At 33.2% G+C, this 21,060-nt stretch overlaps 2 protein-coding genes across 2 annotated transcripts; both read right to left on the bottom strand.

Moving 5' to 3' along the window:
- Window positions 1-4,980: 4,980 nt before the first annotated feature.
- Window positions 4,981-8,721, bottom strand: LOC107414442 (glutamate receptor 2.5-like). Its single transcript, XM_016022556.3, has 5 exons — window positions 8,460-8,721; window positions 6,903-8,212; window positions 6,497-6,818; window positions 5,819-6,231; window positions 4,981-5,484 (listed from the first exon to the last, which is right to left on the bottom strand). Exons 1-5 carry the CDS (start codon window positions 8,719-8,721, stop codon window positions 4,981-4,983), a joined length of 2,811 nt encoding a protein of 936 aa, XP_015878042.3.
- A 6,146-nt stretch (window positions 8,722-14,867) lies between these two features.
- Window positions 14,868-19,600, bottom strand: LOC107414451 (glutamate receptor 2.8-like). The gene is made up of 6 exons (XM_016022567.3): window positions 19,327-19,600; window positions 17,780-19,137; window positions 17,239-17,551; window positions 16,201-16,613; window positions 15,627-15,721; window positions 14,868-14,961 (listed from the first exon to the last, which is right to left on the bottom strand). Exons 1-6 carry the CDS (start codon window positions 19,598-19,600, stop codon window positions 14,868-14,870), a joined length of 2,547 nt encoding a protein of 848 aa, XP_015878053.3.
- Between the last annotated feature and the right edge of the window lie 1,460 nt (window positions 19,601-21,060).

Genomic DNA, 21,060 nt, shown 5'->3' with positions numbered 1-21,060 from the left:
CAACATCAAAATCCATATAAATCAAAATTCAATCCTGAGCTTGTTGATCATTTTGGCTCACATCTTGTTTTGACCATAACTTTCAAATGTTAGCTTCGATTTTAGAGTACTACTAGCCTACGAACTCATGTCAATGAGTAATTTACCAGGTACCTCGGTCAATATAAAATTCCTCTCAGACTAAAAGGTCAACCGTGAAACCCACTTGGTCAATTCTGATCAACCTGTGTCAAACGTGGTTAAAAGTTCAAATTTAAGGCATTTTATTGAGTCGAAATGTTACAATTAATCTTCCATTGAGATTGAAGATAGGAAAGTCCTCATGGGAAATGATGTAGCATGCAGAGTTGGTGGGATTTGTTCCATATAGCTGAAGTTGCATGATGGTAGCTTTAAGATGCTAATTAATGTAACGTATGTTCATGAGTTAAAAAAGAATATGATTTCATTGAGAATGTTGGAAGAGAGTGGATATGACTATAGAGCTGAGAGGGGGATTCTTAAAGTCTTAGAAACATCTTTGTTGGTAATTAAAGCAAGGAAATAAATGGCTTGCATTTTTTTTAATAGGGATGTAATTTAAAATGAAGTTCTAATGTCTTATGAGAATTTAAATAAAGCTACACTCTAACACAGAAGGCTTGGATATATTATAAGAAAGGAATAACAGAGCTTAGCAATCAAGACCTATTGAGTGAAGATAAGCTTAAGGAATTGGACTTTTGTGAATATTGCACTATTGGCAAGCGAGCATGAGTGAAGTTTAATCTTTTAGAGCATAGGACCAAGGAGATATTGGAAGATATCTATTCTGACTTGTGGGGATTGGCCAAAATACTCTCTCATGGAAGTTGCAAATATTTTGTAAGACTTATCGATGATAATTCAAGGGGAGTGTGGGTTTATTTTGTGAAGACCAAGGATGAGACTTTCATGAAATAGTTTAATATAGAAGTTTGGGTGAAGCCTCATGTTTGTAAGATCAGATGGATGGATAGAGAAAGGAGTTATTGGGTTGTCAAACCTAGAAGCTAATTACAACAAGGGTCTTTGTGGTTTGGTGGATGCATCTAGGTAATGGAAGAGATAAAAAGTTCCATGTGTGTCTGCTAGAGGTCACCTGGAATGTCAATTGGTTTGTACTAACATTGCTCAATCAGTTAGTATAGTTAGAAGGTATTTGTGTAAACTTCGAAAACCACATTTGGAAGCACTAGTATGAATCTTATGTACTCAAAAGGATTCATGGGAGATGAATTTGTGATTAGAAAAAACACATTGGTGTTTGCCTTGCAACTGGTGTGCTTAGGTGGGCTTGGGCCTAAGCCATGTGTTTGATAACTGATGAGGGAAGATTGCAAACAAGGAAGGTAGAGGGTGAAGAAATGGGAATTTAGAGTCAAGGTGCGGAATTGTTGTTTATGGCTCTAAATTCATGGACACAAGCTTGATGGAGTGCTATGAGATGTGTATTGGTGTTTGGAGAGGTAGAATTGAAGAAGGAAAGAGCAAAAGAAGTTAGAAAGCATAGGAAGGAGCTGACTAAGGCTTAGAAGATAGAATTTGAGGCTCTTTATTTTAAGAGCTAGGGCTCTTTATCTAAAAACCTAGGACTCTCTTAGATTGACTTGTCAAGAGCCACGACTTCTATTTTTATTTATTGTCTTTCTCTCTCTAGATTTAAGTTGGTAGTGTGCTTGGGTTCCATTTATTGTTACTATCTTTCTTTGTGCTTTAGTTTATTTGATTGGATTAAGATTTATTCATAACTACACATTGTATTTACCCAACAAATTGGTATTAAAGCTTAGGTTAGGATTTAAACCTGTGGTTTAGATTTAGGGATTTTGTGTTGTCATTAAATTGCCTTTTTGTTAGTTAGTTTGTTGTTCCCTAATCGAAATGAAGTTGAAATCTTGCATACAAAAGTAAAGTTAACCGTGTCTAACAAGTTTGAAGTAGAGAAATTCACGAGTTCAAACTCTTTTAGGCTTTAGAAGATGAAGATGAAGGCAGTATTGGCTAAGGTTAAATTCAGCTTTAAATGGTGAGGATGAATTACTAGAGATTATGGATCTGAAAGAGAAGAATTAATTATTGAAAAAGACTTATAGTTTAATAATTCTTAGTTTAGGAGACAAGGTTTTGAGAAGGTGTAGAAGGAAATGACAACGGCAGGTGTTTGTAAGAAATTGAAAGAAAGGTACATGTCTAAGATGGTCCTAAATTGCATTCATATGAAGCAACACTTCTTCGATTTGAAGATGAAGAACAAAAAGTCTTTGATCAATAATCTTGATGACTTTATGAAGTTGGTTCAAGAAATGGAGAGTTTGTAAATCTCAATTTTGGATGAGGATCAAATGGTGATTTTGCTAAATTCCTTACCTAGAGGAAATAAGAGTTTTGGTGGATACTTTTCGAGTATGAAAGACAATCCTGAAGGAAGTGATAGTGGCTATCATCGTAAAGGATGCTAAGAAAAGAATCAATGGCAAAGATGGAGATGGTGAAGGTCTAACTGTTAGATGTACACATGAACGAAGAACTATAAAGGATAATGGGAAAAAAAGTAGCAAATCAAAGTCAAAGAATAATGTTACATGCTTTCATTATCTAAAGAAAGGCCATATTAGGAGGGAGTGTCTTGAGAGGCTTGGAAAAGAGAATGGAAAGGAATTGGAAGATGAAGATGCTAGTGTTGTTTATAAGGGTTATGAGGATGCGGATGTGCTCCTTGTAGCAGACAAATGAAGTCGCCAAGAATGGATCTTAGATTCCAAGTGTTCTTTTCATATGTGCCTAACAAGAGTTTATTTGAATCTTTTACTGGGATTGAAGATAGGATAGAGTCAATGGAAAATAATGTAGCATGTAAAGTAGGTGGAATTGGCTCCATAAAGTTGAAGTTGCATGATGGTAGCTTTAAGATGCTAACTAATGCAAGGTATAGTCTTGAGTTAAAAAGGAATTTGGTTTCATTGGGAATGTTGGTAAACAATGAATATGCAAATAGAGCTGAAAGGGGAATTCTCAAGGTCTTAAAAGGATCCTTGATGGTAATGAAAGCAAGGAAATTAAATGGCTTGTATGTGCATGATCGGGATGTAATTGCTGGTGAAGTTATAATGTCCTCTGATTATTTAAGTATAACTATAGGGGCTTGGGTATATTAGTGAGAAAAGACTAATGGAGCTTAGCAAGCAGGACCTGTTGAGTGAAGATAAGCTTGAGGAATTAGACTTTTGTGAATATTGCCCCATTGACAAGCGAGCATAAGTAAAGTTTAATCTTGCAAAGCATTGAAGCAAGGAGACATTGGAAGATATCCATTCTGACTTTTGGGGCAAAAATACCATCTTTTGGAGGCTGCAAATATTTTATAGCACTCGTTGATGATAGTTGTAGGAGAGTGTGGATCTATTTTGCGAAGAATAAAGATGAGACCTTTATGGAATTCAAGGAATGTAAGATTATGGTGGAAACTCAAGTTGACAGGAAGATTAAGAGGTTGATAATCAGGAATGGTCTTGAAGATTGCAATGAGTTATTTGATGATTATTGTAAAGAGCAAGGAATTGTTAGGCATAGGATAGTGGTGGTGACTTCTTGGAGAAATAGTTTGGGTGATATGATGAACAAAACTATTGTGGAGTGAGCGAGAAGCATGTTAAAACACTCTAAGTTACCTAAGCAATGACCACTATTGTATGTTAGGTCAATAGATGTATTTCTTTTGCAAACGAGTCCAAAACTTCTATGGAAATGTGGTTAGGAAAGGCTCCAAATTTGGGTAATCTCAAGACCTTTAGTTGTACTACAATTATACATGTTAAGGAGGGAGGACTATAATCTAGATAAATGGAATGCATTTTCTTAGGATATTTGGATGGAGGTGAAACTTTTGGGTTTTGGAATCTTATTACCAAGAGGTGCATTGGTTGTAGTGATGTTGTTTTCAATGAGTATGAGATATTGGGCATTTCGATGGAGCAATTCACATTTGAGGAAGTTGATGGAAGCAGTGGAGATCTTGAGTTCGAGGTTGAGTTGCCTTATAGTCCAAGCCAGAATCAGGAGGTTACTTTGGATATACCGATATTTGGTGATGATTTGCTTGAACATGGATTGTCCATGGTTAAAGGTAGGCATACCAAAGCATGTGTAATTCATGGAGATGCCAATATGATTGCCTATGCACTTATATTTGTGCAAGTCAATTTTGCCCTTTTTAATGTTATATCTTTCTTGGGGACTTGAATTTGGGATAAACCATTATAGAAAACCCATCTTAAAGAGAGAAAGAGAGTTCTCTCTAAAGAAGCCATTGTTGGAGGCCTTGAACTTGTGTTTTCTTCATGATTAAGGAAAATAGATTCTTTCTTGCTTGCCTATGGACATAGATCAAGTTAATTGAGCCACGTATATTGGTGTGTTTTTTCCTTTCTCTCTCTATTTTTGTTTATTGTCTCTCTCTCTAGATTTTAGTTGGTAGTGTGCTTGGGTTCAATTTATTGTTGCGTCTTTCCTTGTGCTTTGGTTTATCTGCTTTGATTAAGATTTATTCATAAGTCCACATGGGATTTACCCAACACCATGGATATGTAGCTCTTTGCCATCTTCCCCAAGTTAAGAATAACAATAACTCAACTCCCCTACCACTTGGAGTTTTGATTGAATGCTTCCTTTTTCGATAGAATTTACATTTCACGAGCCTAACCCATAAAATATGATTGCAAACAACATTTTGTGAATGTCCACATGTTTTGGAAAGAACGAAAATGAAACAACGATAATCTACCTAGCTAGCTAGATTGCTTGTATTGTATATAAATATTTTGCTGTCTTATATATATATGCATGTATCAATTAGTTCTCTATCTAGCCTGGCAGCTAAGAAACATAAAGGAATAATATTAGTTCATTGTTAATATTCTTTCTAAATACTTGTATGCCAATTGATCATTATGCTAGATAGTATTAGGCACATCCATAGATATACAGCCCAGAATCTATATTATGAATTTCATCTTCTTCATCAACTTGGTTGATATCTACAATTTCTTGGCTGAAAGCTGTTGGAGGATTCTGTAAGTGGTCTCCTTCATTAGTATTTACTGAAACTTCAGCTTTGGCATGCAAATTATTGTGATCCATATGGCAAGGCTTCTCCCTTTTAGTAACTCTGGACCAAAGGCTTAGGGAGCTATCCGGATGGATAGCATTCGTAGCAGACCAGCTACAGTGGGGTTTAATCAAATGTGTCAAATACGCAAAAATCGAAGCAATTGCGATGATAATGAAGAGGCCACTGAAATTGTACACACTTAGACTAGGATCATCATCTGCAGAGAACGAGTCTTCGCATTTGGTTCCTTGTTCAAAATACTTGATTTCCAATACTTCCATCTTGTTAGGATCTTGGGTGACATTTAGGATTGCTTTAGAAATGTAGGATACAAGAGGGGAACCTATTGGGAAAGCCTGAATCACATGCATATATAAAAGCAATGAAAATTAGTTCAAATATTGTTTGTGTTTTAACATAACTTGATATATATATATATATCATATATATGGGGAGATATATATATATATATATATTAAAAACACTTCCTAATAATTTAAGTTTTTGGGTTCAATAGTAATTTAAAATGGTATTAGACCATAGGATCTTAGACATTAGGTTGAAGTTACACTATTGCCTATTAAAAAAAAAATTAAAACTTACAAAGACAAATTTGAATCTATAAATAAGAGGAATGTTGACATAGCTTGATATACATATTAAATATACTTCTCGATAGCTTAGACTTACATAGCCAAAGCCTGCAGATTTGTAGGTTGGTCCAACTACTTTGTATTTAGAGGATCCATACTTGGCAAGAAAGAGCTGGACAAAGGGGATTTCGTCAAAGATAGCATCAATTCCACCATTTTTGCTTCCTTTGGACATTGCATCATCGTACTCCTCCAGTGATGTATAAGATCTTAGCCTAGACTCTGGATACTTCAACTGTTCGGTTAAAAGGTTATTGACATATGAGTTCTTTTGGAAACCAACAAAATAATCGTTCCTTCTGAGCTCGTTAATATCAGCAACTGCTGGTCGGTATTTTGGTACTGTCAACATTGAGGTTAAGCTAGCGGTATAACTCTGGGTGAGGATGAGTACCATAAAAACCCATATCACCAACACAAATCTTGACCATTTGTTCTCTAATTTCTCGCCTAATATACACATGACATAGGAGCAAAATACAAATAAGTACATATATGCAAGGAAGATAAAATAACAATAGAAAATCCTAATTAATTAAAATGTTTGGAAAATTAATGATTATCAAAACAAATTTAAAGATTTTCACTTTTGTTTAATTTTTTCTCAATCTTTTTTTTTTTTTAATTTTTTTGAAATATTCCCAAAGATATATATATATATATATATATATATATGCATATGCAAGTAATAAGTATATAGGATTAAGTGAATTACTATTAGCAAACACTAGAATTGATATTGAGAACCATAAAATGGTGCCGGGAAGCTTTTGGCCCGGTGGACTCTTGAACTCTTCCTTTTCATTTGTATGATGTTCGAGAAACCATACAGCAATTCCTGTGAAGACGAATGCCACACCAATAGCTAGCCAAAGATCCCAGCCAAGAGGCTTTAGGATCACCCACATATTATCCATTTCGTCTTTTTTAACCTTTACCACCATTGAGACGCCCGATTGCTTGTAAGGCAATGTAAAATCAACATACTTAGTCCTATTTGCAACGATTGTTATACCTCCTATCACCGCATCCAGTTTCTGCTTTTTAAACATAAATATCTAAAGTATAAAAATAAAATAAAAATAAAACAAAATAAGGCAGTATTAATTAGTACTCAATACCTTAAGTTTAATCTGGCAAAGAAGATCATCATAAGTCCCATTACTCTGTTTGGATCTATTCACGTATGGAATTAACTTGTGAGGAAGTGCGAATGGCAGCTTATCCAACGCAGCCACAAAGATGTCGTAGGTGAACCCTGAGAAGGAAGGCTCGCCCGTATGAGGATCCCATTCTATGTCCAAGAATTCCTTGAACCCAGAAGATGCAACAGGGACTCCGATCCTCAACCTTTTACCGAACACCGGGTTCACCCAACCTTTTGGTGGGACTTTTGTGTGTCCAGGCCAAATAATTGCCTTTCTATCAATCTCCAGAGATTGATTAAGATGTGTCCAATGTCCAATAACTCTTTCTCCTAATTTCCTTCTTAGATTGATTATTTCAAAGTCTCTAGCTTGTAACTGCCCTCCCATCAGTCTAAATTCTCCGCTTAGGCCTTCAATGTTAGCACGTAGCAACATTTGGAGAAGCTCCGGACCCCATTCGGAGACTTCTAGGTCAAAGAGTTCAGTACTAGTACTGGTACTAGTGATGTTTGTGCTAATATTGTGGCTCAAGGCATTTGGATTCAGCTGTTGATCAACCAATTCAGCAGCCATAGCCAATGCCCAAACCGTGTCATACGCCCATAAACCGAACATGTCTAGATCAATATTCCGGCCTGAATTGATTTTATGCCACCTGGTTTTGAAATCTTGAAGACGTTTTGAGTTTGGCAAGTAGGGCCTCACATCCACAACACCATGCATGGAATCAATGACCTTTTCACCCATAGGATCTAATAAAGATATTGATAGCCCTTTAGTGGTGATCCATGCATACCCTTCACTCATCATGCCTATCTGTTTTGCAAGACTAAACAGTTTTGAACCAAGCAAAGCCGACACATGAACCAATAGTATCCTTGTCTGCCTTGCCATTATCATGTTAAGTTGTTTCAAGATTTCAAATTGATTGGAATTTGGAGAGATAATACTTCTATAAGACACCCGGACGTTAATCTCCTGGAAGGCATCGGTGAAATATGGTATCAAACCTGTTCCGTATTCACTGTCTTCGCAGATTAGAACAACTTTTTTCCATCCATATGCTTCAACAATGGAAGTCAGAGCTGTCACTTTTGAGGAATCATCTTGGGCTGTTCGAATGAAAAATGGGTTATGGGTTGGGGACAATGAGGGGCTTGTAGCTGAAAATGAAATTATGGGAATTTGAGCTCTGTCTCCAAGATCTATCACAAAATCTGCTTCTGTTGAAGTTTGTGGCCCTATTATAGCCTGCACTTGTTCCTTGTTCATCAATTCTAAAGCTGCATATATAAAGCATTTACAAAATTATCCGTTCTCTAAGTTTGAAAATACTGTACACACGAATATAATATTATGTGTATATCAATATTGAAAAATTATCTCTTTTATATATGTGAATGATCATTTCAAAGAGTTAACAAATTAAGGACTAGAATATTATTGCAAAGTTGCAGGAAAATCAACATGGCATACGTGACAAGTTCGATGAAATTTTCATAAGAATTAATGTCAAAAGTTTATTGTTACCTGCTGATGCTGCCTTGACAACATCTTTCACAGAATCCTTAACTGAAAGAGCCAGCCTCGTCCGGTAATTAGCATTTATAGAGTAAAAGTCAGAGAGCGCCATGGATATGCAGCTATTTGCCATCTTCCCCAATGGAGAAGCAGAGTCAAGAATCACTCCAACTCTTACCACTTGCTTTGATTCCATGCTTCCATAATCAACGGCATTTACACTGAGCACTATCCCAAAAAATATAATAACTAACGTTCTGTGGATGTCCATATCTTAGATATCTTTTACAGAGAACCTAAATAGCTTCTCTATAAATGTTTCGTTTGTCTTATGCATATATAAGTTGTTTCTCTTAATCAATTAGCATTTTATTTATTCAGAAATAGGAGAATTAGAACCCGTTTACATCCTAGACGTGTATATATGGTAACTTCAAGGAAATTAAGCTGTTTTGACAATGAATAAATATCACTATTTGGTCTGCAACTTTAACTTCTTCACTTCTCCTTTCCTTTTGTTTCTTCTTCAATTTCGTGACCAATTACAGTGAAACAGGACATCCATATTTAATTACCTTATAGTATGTAAATTAATTAATTAAGAAAAAATAATATATAATTCTATATTATATATAAGGGGACAACATATGTGATAATTACTTAAAGTTGTAAATAAAGAGATAATGTCAAAAATTTCAGTCAAATAAATAAATTGACTAATAACTTCACTAGCAAAAAGATTAAATTAAAACAAAAGTAAAATATAAACGGGTTATAATGAAATTTCCCTGTAGAAATACATTTCTGCTAAAGAATGCAAAACTAAAATTATTATATTGAAATCATACTTCATTTATACTTTTTTAATATATATATATATATATATATATAGTTTACCACGGTTTCCTCTGTTTTCTAATAGGACCGACACTTATCATGTCGTCAGTTCAACGATAAGAACAGATTTTTATTTTTATTTTTTTCTTTTTCAAACCTGGCCTCTCACCAAAAAAAAAAAAAAAGAATTCAAGTAATAGAACAATAATTCGTGACCCTCAAACCCAAAACACAGTAAAACACTTTAACTTGCCCAATATGCATGGAACAATCAGTAACTTGAAAGTTACGAAGATTTAAGCTCACGAACCCTTTGCCAAATCCAAAAGTTGCGTGGACTATGACAATAGGAGGCAGATTGTCAACATCGGTTGTCGTCTATTTTTGAACATCCTCTTTCATCTTAATGTTTATATTAGATTTGAAAAACGTTTCATTCAAAGTCTGAGAGGATCACCAGCCACACACTGAAATATGTAAATCCATATAGCAAATAAACTATAAAAACTCATAACCAACTCTGAAAATTACAGTGCTGATATCCGCAATCTAATCAAAGAATAGAAAACAAAAGGAAAGAATTTTTTCCCCCCAACCTAAACCAGACCCTTCTTCTACTAGAAAAGTAAAAAAGTCTATTCTTCAAAAGAAAAAAGGTCAAAACTCTCCCATGAAAACAAACTCCTCCAAGAAATCAAACCCCTTTTATATCATTAAAAAAAAAAAAAAAAAAAAGATAAATCAAAATCTCTAAAATTCAATGCGGTGGGTAGTAATAAATCTCCGTGTTTTTCAAATGAGTTTACGTTTGTTCTTCAATTTCAGAGTTATATTCATTTTATTATCTTTAATTCCAAAAAATAAGCTGTTAAATTTAAATTTATTATGTATATCAAGTTATAATTAAAAATTTTCTTTTCAATCAAAATAGATTTCAATATCAAATATCAAATCCAAATCCGTTTGGATTTAGTTTAAAAAATCGATTAATAGCCAAACGCATGGATCTAATTATATATACAATTATTAGTATTTGAATTTTAGCATATCTGAAAGTATATTCTTAATAATTTTACTACTGGATCAAATTTACGAGGACATAAAAAATGTAAGAAAATAAATAAACATGTCAAATCATACATGTCCTTATCCAGTCCATTAACTTAATTATAATAAATTGCTTTAGAATATCTACTCCACTAATATTAAATAAAAGATATATAAACTATTTTTATTATTATTTAGAAATAATATATAGTGCGATTTCTCTCTTACCAAACGTGCTTTCATCTTCATGGTAAGTTCGTTTGTCAATGTTAATGATCCTGAAATTGATAAATTCCGAAGGTGTTCTACATATACCTGTCCAATTAGTACTCACACTAAATGGTTGTATTAAAATTTGACTCAAAAGAAAAGAAAAAAGAAAAAAAAGAAAAAAAAGAAAAAAAAAAAGCTAGATGTATTAAAATTCAAGTGTCAGAGGGAATATGACAATTAACCGTCTAAGCAAACTTCGCCAGCAAGATTTCCCATCGTCAACATTTCAGCTTTTAAAGTGATTTTTTGATTGTAAAAAATTGTTTTCTGAAGTGTAATAACGATCGGTCAAGTATAATTAACATATATGTTAAGTAACTAACATTTAGACTACAAAATATGAGAGAACAAAATTTAAGATAAAGGTAATCCGTTATATCAATTATTCAAATTTCAAATGATCATAAAGTATACTTAAGATTGATGTTAATTAATGACTTTTTTGGGTACTATTTATTAAGTATACTTAAGATTGATGTTAATTAATGATTTTTTTGGGTACTATTTATTGCTTAAGCCTATAACTAGTTCAACATAATCAGTTTGAATAAGTATAATTTAAGATTATCTTCGGAGGTAACTCATTGAATAATTTTTCAAATGTCTCAGTCACAATGCAAAGACTCATAGTTTTATTTAATTGTTTGGACAAAACCTATTTAATCTAAATGGGGCATTTCGTCATGGCCCTTGGCTAATTAAGTTATATTAGTATTGTTAAGATTTATAATATTTTGCACGAAGCTACCATACATATTGTGTACCTGTTCCATACTATAAAAAAGCCCTCATATAGCCTCAATAACATATTAATTGTTTTCTTGTCATGTTGGTCCAATCTCACAATTCGATGAATATGTTCAAACTAACCATATACAAATTTTTAACAGAATTTATGAACATTTTTATTTCATTTTTATATTCTTTTTCCATGTATATATAAACTCTATGGTGTAAATATCTACATATGATAAAGTCTGTGTTAGGGTGGCAAAGAATATGCTACAGGACTCATTAGTCCATGTACATGAGTTAAGCTTACATTATATTAAACTCGATAGCTTTATTAGGTTTCCTTTTATAAGTCTTTGAATCACTTTAAAAAGATGAGATTTAAAAATCAACAAATAACTAAATTATATTGTGACGACTTTCCAGAATTATTTGTTAGAACCCTAAGATAGCTTTGATTAGAGAAAATCCCATCAGAAATCTTATAGAAAATCCAGTAGTATCTTCTTTGTAAATTGCACTCGCCCAATTATACGGTACTTAGAAAACTTACTTCGAAAGTATACGTTTGCTTTATTCTTTATATATGATTGCAAGTTTTCATAAATTTGCAGGATTTCGATAACAATAGCAAAAGATTGTAGATATAAAAAATAACTAATAAACCACAAATACCATTATAGCTATTAGGACCCTTTTGGAGTTTACTATTTGGATCACAAATAGCCCCAACTTTTACCAAGTCTTTACTCAACATAGGAAATATGTACTTTTATTACTCATGACCATCTACACCTTCCACTTATTACAATTTCACATTTCTAAGTATCTCATAAATATATCAAACATATAAATACAGATATAATAATAATAATAATAATAATAGTAATACAAGCTCTGTCACAGGTCTTAAATTATTCACTCTTTAACATCTAAAAAATATTTGGATACAAATTGTATTGCTAGTAATCAATAAATTGTAAGACAACTTTTTATAAGATAAATTACATTTAAGAAAATGCACATAATGGAATAATATTTTAAATTGAACAATTAAGGTTCTAATGGAACAACATTTTAAATTGTTTTTTGAAGTGTAATAATGATTGGTTAAGTATAATTAACATATATGTTAAGTAACTACCATTTATACTACAAAATATGAGAGAATAAATTTTAAGATAAATGTAATCCATTATATCAATTATTCAAATTTCATATGATCATAAAGTATACTTAAGATTAATGTTAATTAATGACTCTTTTGGGTACTATTTATTGCTTAAGACTATAACTAGTTCAACATAATCAGTTTGAATAAGTATAATTTAAGATTATCTTTGGAGGTTCAACATAATCAGTTTGAATAAGTATAATTTAAGATTATCTTTGGAGGTAACTTATTGAATAATTTTTCAAATGTCTCAGTCACAATGCAAAAGACTTAGAGTTTTATTTAATTGTTTGGACAAAACCTATTTTGTCTAGATGGGGCATTTCGTCATGGCCCTTGACTAATTAAGTTAAACTAGTATTACTAGGATTTATAAAATTTTGCGCCAAGCTGCCATACATATTGTGTACCTGTTCCATACTATAAAAAGGCCCTCATATAGCCTCAATTAATAAATATTAATTGTTTTCTTGTCATGTTGGTCCAATCACATAATTCGATGAATATGTTCAAACTAGCCATATACAAATTGTTTTACAGCATTCATAAACATTTTATTTCAGTTTTGTATGGTTTATGTGGCTTTTTTTTTTCCCCTCTAAATGACAAATTAATTTTGTCAAATTCATTGGAAACGATTGAATGATCAATGATAACAAATTGTTGGTTGAAGGGGCACATATATGGATTCTTTAGGAATTCTGATAACAATATTAAAAAGACGTTACTTGTACATTTTTATGAATAATAATAATATATTTTATTTCAGTTTTGTATGGTTTATGTGGCTTTTTTTTTTCCCCTCTAAATGACAAATTAATTTTGTCAAATTCATTGGAAACGATTGAATGATCAATGATAACAAATTGTTGGTTGAAGGGGCACATATATGGATTCTTTAGGAATTCTGATAACAATATTAAAAAGACGTTACTTGTACATTTTTATGAATAATAATAATATATGCAGGAATTATTGAAAAAAAAAATTATGTAGGAATAAAAAATTAATATAGTAAACACGCTCACACAGAGTTTTCTCTCGCCTTTTGTTCCTTTCAACTTGTCTTTGCCACCCCCTTCTTCCTCTAACTCAGAAGCTCGAATGTATGCTGGTACCGCAGAGTTTATCATATGTAGATATTTGCACCATAGAGTTTATATATACATAGGAAAGGAACATGCTACAGTACTCATTTGTCCATATGTATGAGTTACGGTCACATCATATTAATTTGATAGTTTTATTAGGTCTTCCTTCAAAAGACTGAGATTTAATAATCAATAAATGACTTAAGTATATAGATTAAGTGATATACTAAAATTTTATTTAGGATAAATGAACTTTGTAAAGATTTAATGTACCATAATATAAATTTTTAAATCTTAATTATTCAAGTGATTCAATGGTTGATAAAAGAAGCCGTTATCTAATATAAGCCTAATTGTGTGTGCGTGTGTATATATATATATATATATATCTCTGTTATGATGGATGTTGCGCCCATTTATAATGGATTTGGTGCATAATTACATGCAATTTATGAGGTATTTGCAGGTATTTTAATCCTTAATGATATATATGTAATTGGATGCCTACCTTCACCATAATATGGGCATTGACGCCCATGGTATAGCAAAATTTTAAGTTGAAGTTTTAATGTATCAAATGGATTTTGCATCTAATTTCCAGTCAAAATCCTTTTCTTGTGTCATTTCCCAAATTAAGATATTTCAATCCACACATACACATGGAAAAAAAAAAGAAAAAAAAACATAAATTAAGATGTCGTTTATTAATGTGTTTGTTTTTATTTTCTTTGTTTGTCATCTTGGAACCAGTGGTTAGAAGGGCCAACTATGTATCAAAATGGAAGTGGAGAGAGATGGCACCGGTTATATGTGACATCCCATATCGGTTGGAAACGGAAACGAAGCATGGCTTATAAGCGTGTGGATACCTTTCCCTTCAAGAGGCCTTTTGCCAGTGGGACTGGCACAAACAAAACCATGCGGGCTGGGCCTAAAGCGGACAATATCTTGATGCGGGTGGACTGGGCTATTACAGTGGTATCAGAGTCGGACCCGGATCGGTGTGCCAGCGAGGATACTGGGTCCCAAGGGGGGAGGATTGTGACATCTCACATCGGTTGCTTATAAGCGTGTGGATACCTTTTCCTTCAAGAGGCTTTTTGCCAGTGGGACTGGCAGAAACAAAACCGTGCGGGCTGGGCCCAAAACGGACAATATCTTGATGTGGGTGGACTGGGTTGTTACATTATACATTAGAGGAGCAGATGCAAGCTTTTTCTTTCAATAGCGGGCCAAATGACTGCAAGAGATCATCGGTCAACTCTACCTCAACTCACCATTTCGAACCTTATACAGAAGGATTTTCCGGACCAGCTCCTTGTACCAGCTCCTTCTACCTATATCGCAGTTGAAGCACCTAAAGGAGAATTTGTTGTCTTTATTAACTAAGTTTAAATAGAGACAAATAAATAAATAAATAAATAACTAAACATACGCAGAATGAAACACAATTTGAAATTGTGTTGTTTTTATTTTTTTTTTAAAACTTTTTTGTTCACATTTGTCAATTGATATATTAAATAAACTCTAATTATTATTAATAGTAACAAACAATTAAAGTAAGCAAACTACGTATTGTTTAAGGGGGGGAAAAAAAAAAAAACCAAACATGTTAATAAACTATACCTAAGAAATAATTTTAAGCACATCCATAGATAAATAGCTCAAAATCAATATAATTTGTGTGTCCTTGACCCGTTGTATGATTCTACAAGTTGTCCCCAACATTATTATTGACTACAGAAGCTTCATGATCGCTGCAGATATTTGATCCATCAGTTATCAATTGGTGATCTTCAATTATAAGCGAAATGCTTTACTTTTGGAATAATTTTTGACCAAGTAGAGCTTTCCCTTGCATTAGTGGTAGACAATTTTTCCTTTTCAGATTTAACCGCAAATATCAAGCAAAGAAAGAGCAAGGTAAGTCCCATGACAATGAAAAGGCCACCAAAACTGCGCGCACTAAGACTATGACTGTTTACTGTGGAACCCTGGCATTTGGTTCCATATGCAAAGTACCTTTGTTCCAGTTCTTCCATCTTCTTATAATCTTCTGTGACGTTCAGGATTGCCCTGGAAATGTAAGGTACAAGTGGAGACCCTATTGGGAACGCCTGAAAATTTAGCAGAAAATCCCTAATTAAATTCCATATATATATATATATAGCTAACCATTTATTTTGAAATAGTTTATCACAATATCCATAATAAATATTAAACAATTAGTACACAAGTCCATGAATTTTAAACTTTAGGAAATAATGATTATATCTAAACATGCATGCGTGCATGCAAGCATGATATATTAGGCCCAGAGACCTACAATTAAGTTCCCAAATTTGAATCCTGCTACCCATGTAAAATTGTGTAACACTTGCAAGACCTAATTTGTGTCCAAAATATTAACTAAGATATTTATATACATCATGGTATCTTAACTTATAAAGTTAGGATACGGTCCAAATTAATTAGACTAGATTAATAATTTGAATTATATTTAGATTTTATAAAGCTTAGATATCCTAATATGATAATTGCTATATATATCCTAATGCAGAGAAAAAAAGAAAGAAAGAACGAAAGATATACTCACAAAGCCAAAGCCATCAGATTCGTAGGTCGGACCGACCATTGTGTATCTAGAGCAATACTTGTCTAGGAAGACCCTAAGGTAGGGTATTTCTTCGAATATAGCATCAACTCCACCATTTTTGCTTCCTATAGACAATGCATGATGATACTCCTCAGGGGAATTGTAGTGCCTAAGCTTGGACTCGTTGAAGTTCAATTGTTCGATCAAAAGGCCTCTCACATAAGAATTCTCTAGGTATCCAACGAAATAATCATTATTCGTCCTTAGCTCGTTGACATCAACAAATGATGGCTGCAACCTTTGCACTGTCAACATTGAGGCTAAGCTAGCTGTATAACTTTGTGCAACAATGAATGCCCCAAAAACCCAGATTGTCATCACAAATCTTGACCAATTGTTCTTCACCTTCTCTCCTGACAACATGAAGAAAACACAGATAACTAAGCTAACTAATTGTTAATAAAATATTGAAAAATATATTAATTAGTCTCATACGCAACTTTAGGAAAAGTCAAATTTTCCTCTATTAAAACCCAGTCAAATCTTTGAGACTTTTCAATCATTTTCCTCTGTATATTGGAGGTCATGATATATATATATATATACACATTAATTATTTTGTTAGGATATGGTGACTTTCTAGCACAAATAAGTTAGGATGAAGTTCCATTTTGTCATGATTGATTTGCATTATATCCTGATTTTAAAAATCTTTTAATTTAATAAAGTTAGAAGTTCACTTAATTCTTATATATATATATATATATGTATATTTTGATGATATAGTAAGATTGCTACAAAGATCTTAGGGCCTATTTATGATGTGGAATTTGATTGGATTATTTTAAATCCAGCCCAATTAAATTGAGCAATTTTTAATTTTAGTCAAATCTAGTATTCCACATATCAAATGAATAATAAGGATATTTTATATGACTAACTATATAATATATGTTGGTTGCCACATAGAAAAAAAAAATTATCAACCATGTACATATGAAAGGGAAAGTGATGAGGGCAGCACTTTAATTTAATTACCATGAGCAAACACTGGAGCTAAGAAGGAGAACAAAAAAATTTTCTTAAGCTGCTGGCGTGGTGGACCCCTGAATTCTGCGTTTGTACGATGCTCAATAATCCATACCAAAAACCCTGTGAAGAAGAAGGCTGCTCCAAATGTTAACCAAAGATCCCATTTTAGAGGCTTGAAAAAACTCCAAATATCCTGTACATTTTTATCTTTAACTTTTACAACCATGGAGACGCCTGATTCATTATATGGCAATGTAAAATCGACATAGGTCGTCCTATTTGCATTAATTGTTGTATCTGCCACTACTGCATCATACTTCTGCATTTTCATATATAAAACAGTACATAAGTATTCTATACAACAGATTGTCAAAGAAAATTCCTTAATGTAAAACACCCAAGAGTAATATAATTTCCCTTGATTATGTTACTCTAACTACATATATAAAAAGTGTCTTTTATCGAGGAATCCTGAACAAATTTTTATCCATTATTCATCCTGTTACCAATAATAGGGCGGTATCAAAGAATATTTGAAAACAGATACCTGAAGCTTAATCTGGTAAAGAAGATCATCATAAGTGCCGCTACTCAGGCCTGCGCTGTCTACATATGCAAAAAACTCATGCGGAATCTCAAAAGGTAGCTTTTCTAATGCAGCTTTGAAAATATCGTAGCCGAACCCCGAAATGTTGGTGACCTTAAGAGTTTTAGGATCCCATTTTATGTCCAAAAATCCTTTAAAACCAGCAGCTGTCAGTGGGACCCCGATCCTCAACTTCTTACCTGATACAGGTATAACCCAACCTCTTGGTGGTGGAGCATTTGCATAATAATTTCCAGGCCAAATGATTCTCTCTTTGACGTCATCTATGGAACTTGATGAGTTTCTTACTATACTACCATTTTCCCCTAAATAACCAGATATTATTCCTTCTTTGGGGTTCCAATATCCAATAACTTTCTCACCTATTTTCCTTCTTACATTGAATATTTCGAATTTTTCTACCGGCAACTGTCCTCTAATCAAACGGAATTCTCCAATTAGACCTTCAAATCTCGTAACTCGCAACTCTTTGACAAGTCTCGGACCTGATTCGGAGACTTTCAAGCCAAACACATGAAGATCACGATGACCTCCAATATTTCTGCTAGAACTTTGTGCTGATTCATTATCTGTTTTAGCAGCATGTGAAACCGACTCGACAGCCTTAGCTAATGCCCAAATAGTATCGTACGCCCACAAACCAAAAAGGTTTATCTCTGCAGAAAGCTTCCATCTGGTTTTGAAGTCTTGAAGACGCTCCGTCACGGGCACAAAGGGCCGTACACCCAAAACACCATGCATCGAATCGCTAACATTTTTGTCCATTGGATCTAACAAACTTGATAACCCATCGGTGACTATCCAAACATACCCTTCACTCATCATCCCAGCCTGTTCTGCCAGCGGAAAGAAACTCGATCCAACAGAAGCTGTCATGTGGACCAATAGTACCCTCGTCTCCATTGCCTTTATCTTCTCAAGCTCTTTGGAAATATTCAATTGTTTGGAAGATGGAGAAATGACACTTCTGTAAACAACCCGGGTATCAAATTGCTGCAAGGCATCTGTTAAATAAGGAATGAAACCTTTGCCGAATTCTGTGTCTTCGTAGATCACAATAACTTGGCGCCAACCGAATTGTTGAACAATGGACACCAGAGGTTTTATCTGAGAATAATCATCTTGGCATGTCCGAATGAAAAAGGGACTCTGCTTTGGAGACAAAGTGGGGCTAGTAGATGAAATAGAAATGATAGGAAGTTGAGCTTCCTTTCCAAGATGTGTAACAAACTTTGCTTCTGTTGACCACTCTGGCCCTATTATAGCCTGCACTTCTTCATTCTTCATCAACTCTAAAGCTGCAAAATAATGCAAATTAACGCAATATCAGCCAATATATGTGGTATGGACCAATAATTCTAACCTAGAAATTGAGTGCATGCCTAGAGAATATATATATATATATATATTACTGCTTAGATTAATTTCCCGTACGATAATATTGTTTGGCTGACTACAAGTACATATATACTACATCGATCTCTTACCTGCTGATGCTGCAACTACAGCATCCTTGTCAGAACTCTTCACTGAAAGAGCCAGCCTCGTCTGATAATTTGGATTTGCAGCGTAGAAGTCAGAAAGCGCCATGGATAAGTAGTTTTCTACTATCTTCCCGACCCCAGAATCCAATCCAAGAATCACACCAACGCGTACAACTTGTTTTGTTCCTACTGTTTCATTTACAGTACTAGCACTTACTAGTTCATTATAGTGGCTTTTCCCTAATAATAAGACAATGAACGCAAGGAGTATGGCCATGTTTTACAATAACGACCAAATGGAGAGTAATTCCAAGATAGAAGATTGCTTCTACAATTTAGTATATTATATATATGATTACATATAACATTGTTTGTCTATTCTGGCAAAGACAATATATAAGTAGCGAGAGTACAAAGTGCTTTACGTGTATATTTATAGCAGCTTCAAGGAAGGTTCCTTGGTGTTTTGACGGAGACCAAACTTGATTCTCTTTGATCTCCTCCTTCTATATTTCTTCCTCAGAAAGAAATACATATAGTCAAACCCTATACATACTTACATATATATATATATATATATACACACATACAATTATTTAAAATTATTTTCAGTAATATGTGTTCAATTTTTAATTATGTGTATATATATTGAAATAACATATTACAATATTTTTCCGTGACCATGACCATATATGTGCTCCAGATAACCAGCTCCACTACTTGTATATATTAATTAATTAAATATCAACGCAAAACCAATGGTCTATTTTCAGAATAATATAGTTTACTTTTGATTTCTTTTTTTTTTTTGGTTGTAAAAATTGACTCTCTTTTTGATTGGAGTAAGCTGCCGGCCGGCCCGGCCAAACTGTTCCATCATTTTGTATATTCACATGACGCAGACATATCTGGTACGTGGTCCCTTATGATTAATTTTCTGGTTTTGTTTATTTAATTAATAGTTTTGGAAAACTTTAAATTTTTTTGTTTAATTAAAAAATCCAGAAAACGTGTTTTTCACAAATACATATACGTATAGGAGGCCCGTTCATTTTGATAGAAGCATCAACTCATTTAAGGAGCTTCAACTTCAATTATTATTATTATCATTATAAATGAGAAAATCCTATGCATATATATATATATAATCGTATGTATATATATATATGTATGTATGTATATAAACATTTATATTAAAATATTAGTCAACCAATCAAAGAAGAATGACAGTATTATATTTTGTATTAGAGGTTCCACTCCAGCACTGCTTATAAGTTCTACCCAAATTACGAAGTGTTCAAAAATAAGTGCAAAACAATTTAATTCACAAACCACCTTATTAATTAGTCTCGATCCTTAAGAGGAATAAATACAACAAAATTGTTCATAAGTAATAGTAGTGCTTTGGTATCATCTACAAGGAAGTAATATGCTATCAAAGAGCTATATATATCTAAATGACAATTAAAATTTATGTTCACAATATCAAATTTTTGTTTGGTTTTACTCTATGGATTACCACAGCTCAGTTTAAACAGTACAGTTACAAAATCATGTTCAAATATTATGGAATTGAATGTATTTGTAGACTTGACCGGATCGTACAACCACACTGAAAATACACCCCTGGTCCTGAATTCAAAACTTTAGGTTGGCGGAAATCCCTTCTCTTTCAATTGTGATAGTGACAAGAACCCCCCAAAAAAAAAATGATTATATGATTAATTTTTTCTAATT

The sequence above is a fragment of the Ziziphus jujuba genome, chromosome 1 (assembly GCF_031755915.1).
Source record: "Ziziphus jujuba cultivar Dongzao chromosome 1, ASM3175591v1".
Taxonomy (NCBI): Eukaryota; Viridiplantae; Streptophyta; class Magnoliopsida; order Rosales; family Rhamnaceae; genus Ziziphus; species Ziziphus jujuba.
Note: the sequence above shows the minus strand (reverse complement) of the source record. Positions and strands in the feature narration are given on the sequence as shown.